Here is a 9,953-nt window from a genome sequence, read left to right on the forward strand (position 1 = left end):
CGTCTCGTATGACGACGCCAAATCCTGCTAGGACTACTGGGTTCCCAGAGTCCTCCCTCACTCCCCTGTCCTACACCTCGGCTCCCCGACCGCTGGACAACCCTTCCCCGACGCCGTTTCCGTCGACCCCGACACCGGCACCGACCTCCACCCCTTCCACTGGGCGTTCCCGCGTTCTGACCGCTGGTCAGAAGGGAATGCTCAAGCTAGTCAACACCTCGATTGTCATGCTTGACGATATCGAGCCCGAACACCCGCTCTACGCGCCGTTCACGGACTGCATACTGCGGGCAACATACACTCTCATCAGACGTCGCGATCTCGATGGGTACAACACTTCCTCCGTCGCAGGCATCGGCTCTTTCTCTGAGCAGCTCGCGAAGATTATCGGAATGGCCGATCCGCCTCCACGGGCATTCGAGCCTACCCCGCCCCCTCCTACTCCCTCGGGTACAGCCACCCCTCGGCCACGGTCTCCGTCGGCTGACATGGACATGACCCCGCGTAAATCGAAGAAGGCGAAGCCGGCGCAGCCGACCCCCCCTCCTCCACCCCAGCCACCTGTTTTTGGAAAGGACCCTGTCCCTTCTAAAAATAATTCTTACGCAAAGGCCGCTGCTCGCCGCCCCCCTCAACAGCAGCCTCCGCCCCGTCCTCAGGCTCCTGCCGCTCCCGCGGCCGTCGCCATTGCCCCTGCGTCCAAGCCTTTGGGCAGAAAACGTAGGGCTCGTCACACTTGCCACGGCACTTCGCGTCGCGGCGTGCAACTCACTCCACCGGCCGGATCCTCTGTCTGCGCCGCCCACGTGTCCCCGGCCATGCTGGCCGAAATCAACACTCACCTTCGGAATGACGTCATGTCTGACGTCATTCTTGAACACGCTGAAGACTCTGGATCCGGCATTTTCATAGCCGCGAGCCGAGTCCCCACTTCTTCCGAGACCGCGTGTGTTCTCAAACACATTCGGCGTCTCATCACTGTCGCGGGCGTCGTGCCCATCAAGTCCACTCCCGTCACCTCGACTTCCTACCTCAAGGTTATCGACGTGCCCATGATTCCTGCCGAACCTAAGGTTTGGCTATCCACTCAGCGCAGCGCTTTCACCAACGCGCTTTCGATTTCGCCGGTTGGCAAGGAACTTTCCATCGCCATCAAGCACGCTGTTCGCTTCATGCGGACCTCGGCCCACAGTGACACTTGCGTCGCGTGGGTGGACATTTGTGATTCTGTCGCGGGCACTTCGGCCCGCTCCTATATTGGTAAGACGATCGTCATCGGCGGTCGGAATTGTCAAATCCGCGGCGCAGCTCCACGGCCCGGCTCCGCCTTGTGCACTCGGTGCATGAGGTGGGGTCATCACTGTTCCGTATGCCGATCAAAAGGTATACGCTGTCCACTTTGCGGGCTCCCTCATTCCGAAGCCGCCCATCACGAGTACTGCGCCCACTCGAAGCGTGATCCAGAAGCACGGTCTTGCGTCAACTGTAGTGCGGCAGGCAAGACGAAACGCGACCACTCTGCTACGGACACTTCGTGTCCGTTTTGGCAGAACCGATTTGATAGGGATTGGCTGAGGCGCCAATTCCCTAAGAAGTGATCAGCGCACGTCAAACCGCGTTTCGGGGTTAGTAGCCGGGTCGGCCTCCCGCCATTTGTTTTCATTTTTCTATGACTATCCTCAGCTTGATTTTATCTTGATCTCGCGTTCCGGTATTAAGTATAGTTCGTGCTTGGCTGTTTGATTCGTTCCGGGGCCGCATACTGATATACTACTCTTTTTCGATTGGACTTTTACTTTTCTTTCTTTCTACGCTAGCGCTTGACCTCGTCGCGCAGGATATGTTTTCTTTTTCTCTTGGTAACGCGTCATGGCAACCTTATTCTCAGCACGTTGTACATAGTGTTCGCATGTACTTATATCGCTGGAATAGAAGGCTCGAACAGCCACTTGATTACAAAAAAAAAAAAAAAAAAAAAAGCATGTGTGGTGGCGGCACGTTGAATCCTTGCGAGCGGACTAAAAGTCCGAAGCGCGTTCCTATACCATCCGAAGACGGCATGTGTGGTGGCGGCTCGCTCGGCGTGCAGACTCCTTGTTGGAAACCGGTTTGCCATAAGTAAATGGCGTCTCGCGTAGTTTTCTGCCTCGTGTAATGATAAGAAGCAGATTGAGGAAATGAAAGAGAGCGCTCTGTAAACGTCCTCGCGGTCTCCGCTGAATAGTATGCTCTTTGAGCTAACGGCTGTAACATTCCCGAGTCCTCTGTATAAGTACCCGGAGCCGTGGCCCACGATTTGTTAAAGCCTCGCACTTCAATATCGACCTCTGGGAAGTCTGTGGCAATGGCGTCAAAGGCTAAGGATACAGCAATGGACAGCTGTGATCCGAGCGGTTTGGAATTCGTTGACATCAGGTTCTTGACGATCAACTGGGACGTAGTGTAAAGAACGACCTTGGAAATAGGCCATCCCTTTTGAAGCTTTTTGTGCGCTTTGATTAATGCCAGAAATGTAGACCATCCGACAATAGTTTCATCGTTGACCCGCCTTCCAGCGGCCCTCGTTTTAGATGTGATGGCTTGTCCTTTGAAGACTGTGACAAGCGCGATATGCGAGTGAGTTCGATGCGGCACAGGTATGCTCGGATCGAACTTATGTTTGACGCCTGCTGTGAACAAATGCAGAGCGTTCGGTTCCGTTATGGGAGCAAGGTTCAGTTTGCTGTGGTATTCGTCTCTGTCTTTGTGATTCTTTGGCATGATAACGAACTTGACTTTGTCTGGATGTCGGTCCACAAGCCGATGTCCAGGTTTGATATGTTCAGAGAGGGGGTCGAAGATCTCTGAGGAAGGATTATCTATCACCGAGTCTAATGGAGACTTGATGACTTTGCGGATCGTCTTGGACTTGCGTTCCAAGGCGTTGGGATGTAGGGTAGATCCTTTGGCTTTTCGCCGCTCTAATAGTGAAAGAACGGGATGGTGCGGGTGAAGCGTGTTGATGCGGATGACCGATCTCTCAAACAGCTTCTTGAGTTGGAGGTGGAGAGGCATGAGACCAGCCACGGCCGACATGGCTCCCATAGGAGAAGTTCGAAACGCGCCTGTAATCCAGCGCGCCCCTTGGTTGTGAGTGAGACGGAGCATCTTGATGTTGGTTTTGAATGCTCTCGTTCCTGGTTTGTACCAACAGCGTAATCCGAATGTCGCTATTGGTTGGATGCACGAAATGTAGAGGAGGCGCTTTTGTTTTGGCGTCAATCCTCGGTTGGAATTTCCAAGCGATTTCATACATCGAACTGCAGAAATCGACTTGGTAGAATAGAATTTGACATGATCGCGAAAGGTCAAATTGCGATCGAACATGATCCCGAGATATCTCCATACATCTTTGGGGACACATGGAGATTCTCGAGTGAAAGGGGCCACACCCAAATTGATGCTGGGGTTTGGCGAGTTTTTGTTACGGGCGGAGTCTGCAAAATTGAATAATTCCGTCTTTGTATGTTCCATAACAAGTCCGAAGTCCTTGAAAATGGAAGTCATTTGGGCATACGCCTCTTTTAGAGTGTCGTGAGTGTCCATTCTACAATCCCCCGTAGCAACAAGAAGTCCATCGTCTACAAAAGAAAGAAAAGAAATTAAAGGAAAATGAATACGGTCCTCCTCGTCTTTGACCCATTTGTCCAATAAATGAAAACATGGCGCTATATACAAAGCAGAGAGTATAGGCGACAATGCGCTACCTTGACCAACTCCTACATTACTATCGAATAGGGGAGAAGTGATATTGTCTATGGAATATTGCGTTTTTCTTCCTACTAAATAATCAGAGAAAAAAGAAACTACACTAGCCGAAAACCCAAAATGTTTGAAAATTTTAGAAAGAACGTTATGATTCAATGAAGGAAAGAATTGTGCTACATCAAAAGCCAAAACTGAAGTCACCTTTCTCTTCACCCACGCCGTACGAACATGATGTGTCAATGCGACTGCTGCATCCTCGACCGATCTTTGGAGTATGCCTCCTGTTTGACAAGGATGAATGACACCAGCTTCAATACTCTCGAACTGAAGCCTCCGCGCGATCATTTTCTCAATGAGTTTCCCCATCGTATTGAGTAAGACAATAGGCCTGAACGATTTGGCCTTGTCATATGACGGTTTGCCCGGTTTCGGGATGATCACCGAAATGGACTGCTTGAAGTGTTGAGGCCAGTATCCTGTGTCAAAACAAGAGTTGGCTATCTTTGTTACGAATTGGCAGACCGTGTCATCTGTCGCAAATCGTTTCCACAATCTCCAAGAGACGTGGTCTGGCCCAGGTGCCGTGTTCTTGGCACAATTCTTGAGCGCGTCATGAAATTCTTGAACAGAGAACTTCACCCATTCCCTCTCCTCGAACTCTTCTAACTCTCTATACATGCTGCTCATATCCACCTCTCTATTATCCGCCGCATTGTACGTATTGTGAAGGGTTTCAAACAACTTTTTCTCATTGTTGCATGAATTTCCCTCACTGTCTAGGATCGCCTCTACCGCCGGCATCTTCCTCTCTCTAGTCCACGGCATCAGATCCCATGGTCTTTTCCTATCACTTGCCATACTATGAATTTGTTTATCAAAGTATTGGCGCCTCGCTACACGCAAAGTCCTCCTCATCTTATTACGCATTTCCTTATTCCTAGGCCCTCCATTCTCCCCCATCTCCTGGTATGCCTTCTTACAATCCTCATTCCACCACTTCTTCCCGTGACGGCTTGGTTTTCTCTCCTCTGAGTACTCCTCCCATGCTCTTTCAAACGCAGTAGACACTCTTCCCATAATTGCCTCCAAATCCTCCACCGACTCAGATGCATTTTCTATCAGCCTGTTAATATCTCCGCATATCTGTGCCACGTAATCGTCCTCCTCCTCCGACCACGCTTCAATCTTCCGCTTACACCTCATCTCTGGCTCACTTCCTGAGATCGGCACCTCAATTTGAAGGGGCCGGTGATCCGACCCCCACCTTTCTCTATCATCCACTTTCACTTTGTAGTGGAATCCTTCTTGGTTAGACAAGGCCGCTGATGCTGCGACCAAATCAATAACAGATGCTCGCGACTCCGCATCATCAGGTATCCTCGTTGGTGTTCCTCTGTTAACGGGGTGCACGTATTGAATTTCCAGGTCTGTGAATAGCTCCTGAAGCCTCATGAAGGGAGAAGAGGGCCTGATTTGATTGACCGCTTCTTCGTCCCATGTACGATCTTGGATATTGAAGTCCCCTGCACACAACGATATCCGTGGCAAAGTCTCAGTGATTCGTCTAAGTTCATGCACCGCCGCATGTGTTTCCCCATCATTGTATACGTTGAGGATGTTGAACTCGTGAGGTATACCTCTACGAGGTTGAGGAATGTGCAAAGTGACTAATGATGCGTCACGATGTTTAAGGATGTCTGACCGGAGTTGTGGTTTGAAAACATCCAATCGTCTGTTGATATAAGTGAGCACCCTCCTGGCTGCTCTATCTTCATTTCTGTTGTCGAAAGCTTCCGTGAAAGGACACCACGAGTTGTGTAAAGGAGGGCCGCACGCCACGTCGCCCTCCTTGTTTTTGGTAGAAGGTTGCCTCCTCACACCCTTCCACCCCGGCTCCTGGAACATGATTATGTCCACATATCCGGCACATTTGTCCAACACGATAGAGGTGGTTTCCCAACTCTTGCGCGCATTGAAGGATAAAATAGTTAAGAATTGTAATGACCGTGGTGCAGATTGTTTAGGTCTGCTAATAGTATTAATGTCTCTTTCTGTTGTACAATTCATTCAGAGGAAGAGGGGATTTCGATAATTTGCTCGTCATCGAGTTGACGTGCTTGGTGGATGGTTCGGCGCCTGTTATCGCGCTTCTCTCTTTCGATAGCCATGTCCGTAGCGCGTCTTTGATCGTGCCACGAAATATTGTTTTGGTGTCGCTTGTACGTACACTTGGTGGAGTCGGCAGTGTGATTGCCTTTGCAGTTAACACACTTGATTTCATGCTCGCAGGTTCCTTTCCAATCCTCCTTCTTTCTGGCCACTCCGCAACATGTAGCGAAGAGGGTGTGGTTTTTGGTCATATGGGGCTGACCGCATCGGGCGCACAGCTGATGGCTGAGGCGACACCTAGATGTTCCGTGGTTCCATTTCCAACACTTCTGACACTGTGGAACGAACTCTCTCTGTCTAGCATACTCTACTTTGATAAGCTTTCCTCGAATATGATATACTTTATTGACTAGGTCTTTCGTACGCGACCCAGTCTTTGAATCCCAAACATCTACAAACGCGACCGCCATGTCCCTTGATCCTCGAGATCGAACAACAGCAGGCTTCCTAACACACTCCAAGCCACGGAATTGGTCAACAGACCCCATAGCTTCAATCACTTGATCACCCGTAAGGATATCTTCCGGGCGTTTGTTGTACTGGCTAGTGAAATAATCGAACCCTTTCAGAATCAAATGGGCAACCGACTGTGGTGCATTGGGCAGATCATTGTCCCCTTCAGGGAGCTCTGCTTCCAACGCTTTGTATAATGACTCTCTTATCAACATGAACCCCTGTTTGTTGGGTACTAAGTTTAGATAAAAGTGGACGACGTTCTTAAATAAGCGACCATTCTGGACTCTCATCTGCGATTTGTGGAAAACCAGATACCTGTTCATGGCATCAACTACTTTCCCCATGTCTCCGAAGCGTTCTGGTTGAACAATGTGGGAGAAAGCGAATTGAGCGGACTTCCGATTGAGTCCACCCGTGATTCCTTGGGCCGCTTTTTGGGCCGCGAGCGCCTTCTTCGACTTCGGCACTATGACTTCATTTGAGCTCGGTGGCGTATTAACCACCGGGGCTACCGCTTTCAAAGCATCCTGCATTGTCATCTCAGGACACTGTTCTCTAAGTGCCTTTGCCCATTGAATGGTTTCTTCCATGACAATGGGAGCGGGGGCGGTAGGCGCCGCAGACTGTTTAGCCGCCTGGGCATATGATTTGGGTACAACACGTGCAGCGAACGCACGCGCATTGTTCTTCATCTCATTACTCCTAGACTGAGAATTTGGTTTGGAGTGCATGGGGACGGGGGGAGGACCGGGACGAGTTCCGTGTTCTGCTGTGGTAGATGCCCCTGACTTACCTGGGGCACCTTTACCGCTCTTGGGCGGGTTCGGCGGGGCGTTACTCCCGCTAGCGTCTCGAGACCTGCCGGCAGCAAGTACTGCACTGGTGGACGGGGCGTTACTCCCGCTAGCGTCTCTGCCCTTAGCTTGCCGGCTGTAACCGGACTCGGGCATACGGGGTGTGACTCCCGCTAGCGTCTCGTTAGTCGCTGTCGGCTTGGTAACCACCGACAGCTTAATGGGCATATAGGATGTGACTGGTTTACCTTGTTTGCCAGTCTTTGATGGTTGAACGAGCGGTTTGGGAACCGCACTGATCTTGATGGGGGACGCGAACACCGGCGAGGTGGTGTCCGGATGTTGAGGAGTAGGGGGGAGAGGGGAGGCCTTTTTCTTTCCTTTGGCGGCGGCCGGGATTCTCGGAGGTGACACATCGACTTCCATGGGAGTCGGTGCGCTTGTTGGTGTGGGGATGGGGGTCGGTGCGAACTTGACGTTCTTCACCGGCGGGGGAGGGGGTATATCGACTGGGGTGTGAAACGTTGCTGCTTCTCTGATGACTGACACGATGGATTCATGTCCAACCTTGACTTCAGCCCACTCAGAATTGATAAGTCTGCCCACGAATTTGGCAAGCTCAAAGGCGATAGCGTCCGGGTTGGTCGCCATCCTGGGTGTGATACGGGCCATGCTATTTAGGATCCCGTTTAAGTTTTCTCTGAAGCCCGCAACTTGGTCCTCAGAAAACGTCCATGGCTCAGATGGAAGGTCAGGCGACGAGCTCCGTATCTCCGCATCTACTATTTCGCCAACTATCTCCTTAGACTTGTTGACATTCACTTCGAATTGATTTGATGACATGCTGACGCCTGTCATGATATGGCTGTCCAAGTTATTTGCCGCTCGGACTTTGAGCGCGTAAGCTTCGGCCTCGGTAATTTTCATTACCCGGGGCGTAGTTGGGGTCTTGTCCAAATCGGGCAAGACCTCGTGGGTTCGGGGTGGTGTACGCGCGTCCCTCAACGCTGGGTGGTCGAGTAGCGCTGGGGAAGGGGTTGGGAATCCGTACGTCGTTTGGGACGCATCAAGAGGGGAAGGGAGGGGCGGAGTCGTCATGAGCTCCTCTGGTGGGGTTGAGAATTGATTCCAAATGTTAGAATCAGTTTGGCTGGGTACGACAGCGTCCTTTGCGTCATCGTTTTCTTCATCGCTGCTCTCTGCTACTTCCTCATCATCGTCTGAGTCCTCAGCATATCTCCTCGAAGCTAGTATCTCCTCCTCAAGCTCCTTCTCACTCTCCTGCGACGTAGGAACGATCTCTAAGTCTGCTCGTTCCATGAGCGTCTTCTCCTTTGCGGCGTACTCTTCGAGTCCGGCTGTGATGTGATTCTTTCTCTTTGGTTTAGGTGACCCAAGAGACTTGATAGAAGTCTTAGCAGCACTGAAAGCTACTGAGATTCTTGAGCGAGTGCTATGTTTGGAAGTAGAACTGCGGAGTGAATCCGACGGTGACGACGGGCGGGAAGGGCGGGCGGGGTACGGGCGATCGCGGTGATCGTCCATACTTGTGAGCACTGGAGGGGTCGCGAGTTATCAAGCGTTATCCCTTAGAAACAATATGTATTCCGACTAAAAAGCACGTCCACACCAATGTCCCAAAGGGGAAGGTGGTGGTAAGAGTTCAAGAAGGAATGTTGATCAAGGTCATTGTGCCAGTATTCATTGACGACATTACTCTTGTCTCGAAAAGTGATGCTGCCATGGCCTCGGCTGTCTCTGAGCTGCATCAGTTTCGTAAAATAAAAGAGCATATCATTTGACGTACTTGGCACAGATTTTCTGAGCATACCAAGCTTCTCGAAGTGTACTCGTGCTGCAGCCAGGGCATCAGACCGCTGGTTGACCTGGAGAATCTGATCGAGAGGTTTATGTCGGTTGGACCTCCGGTAAGGTTCCTTAATGGCTTTAATGTGCTTTGATTCAGTGATCGAGGAGCAAAGTCCGTTGGGAGCGCCGAAGGCTCGGATAAGGAAAGAATAATGATCCATTGCATGCTGGCGAGGTGGTGTTGCGTTTTCTTTTCGAATACCAGTTGTAACAAAGGGGAACGCGTCATGGCACCCTTTAAGTAGTTTTGAAATAAACTATGATGATTACAAAAAAAAAAAAAACCAGTTGTAACAAAGATTTCACGATACTTGTGAAAGCGTTGAAGTGCGTCTCCGAGATCCTTGAGGGCATCAGCATCAATGATCTCACGATGAACAATGTAACAAAATTCGAGAAATGCACGGAATGTACGGATGATTTCTGCCGGAACATAGCCAGTGAGAGCTGGCAAATATGTCAAGATAGAAAAGTGACCACACCAGGGTTTGAACCTGGGACCATCCCAATTGCACTAGGAAGCTCTAACCACTGAGCTATATGATCTTGGTATATAGTAGCTAAGATGTTATTGTTAGGTGATGACAGGATAGGCGGACCTACATCAGTCGCAAAGTTACACCTTGAAAGAATAGTGCGAATGTACCAAATGGGAGACCTATAATGAAGACAATATGAACAGAAGTCCCCTTCAACTTGTTAGCTCGCAAATTGAAGTTATGGCCAACTGTTGCTACTCTAATTCATCAAATACGTCCGCCTAAATAATTTTGACGTCAAATATATGACCCGGCTTGTATGAACAGGGTGAATGATATCATGGGTATTAATTACCAGGTAGCCATAGTTTTACATGTTCCGAAAAAGAAATACAAGATGCGATGTCCTAAGATGTGGGGATGTTGCTTCACTAAATAC

The 9,953-nt window shown here is 50.2% G+C and overlaps 3 protein-coding genes and 1 non-coding gene across 4 annotated transcripts in view; 1 reads left to right on the forward strand and 3 right to left on the reverse strand.

The window, feature by feature from the left end:
- Nucleotides 1-857: 857 nt before the first annotated feature.
- AGABI2DRAFT_73973 (hypothetical protein) lies at nucleotides 858-1,598 on the forward strand (the record flags this gene model as incomplete). Its single annotated transcript, XM_006463001.1, has 1 exon — nucleotides 858-1,598. One exon carries the CDS (start codon nucleotides 858-860, stop codon nucleotides 1,596-1,598), a length of 741 nt encoding a protein of 246 aa, XP_006463064.1.
- Nucleotides 1,599-5,939: 4,341 nt separating this feature from the next.
- AGABI2DRAFT_45132 (hypothetical protein) lies at nucleotides 5,940-6,353 on the reverse strand (the record flags this gene model as incomplete). The annotated part of the gene is made up of 1 exon (XM_006463002.1): nucleotides 5,940-6,353. A coding segment is annotated over one exon (414 nt), but the record flags the coding sequence as incomplete, so codon positions are not given.
- A 2,642-nt stretch (nucleotides 6,354-8,995) lies between these two features.
- The window catches only part of AGABI2DRAFT_47539 (hypothetical protein), a gene marked incomplete at both ends in the record, with an annotated part of 5,807 nt that continues 4,849 nt past the window's right edge, over nucleotides 8,996-9,953 (reverse strand). Inside the window, 3 exons of the mRNA XM_006463003.1 lie at nucleotides 8,996-9,225; nucleotides 9,321-9,482; nucleotides 9,622-9,634. Of these exons, the coding sequence (XP_006463066.1) occupies nucleotides 8,996-9,225; nucleotides 9,321-9,482; nucleotides 9,622-9,634 (405 nt within the window). The remainder of the gene's footprint in view (nucleotides 9,226-9,320; nucleotides 9,483-9,621; nucleotides 9,635-9,953) is intronic.
- Nucleotides 9,509-9,581, reverse strand: AGABI2DRAFT_t88. The gene has a single exon. It is a non-coding gene; the product is annotated as a tRNA-Cys (tRNA).

This window comes from Agaricus bisporus (genome assembly GCF_000300575.1).
Source record: "Agaricus bisporus var. bisporus H97 unplaced genomic scaffold AGABI2scaffold_8, whole genome shotgun sequence".
NCBI lineage: Eukaryota > Fungi > Basidiomycota > Agaricomycetes > Agaricales > Agaricaceae > Agaricus > Agaricus bisporus.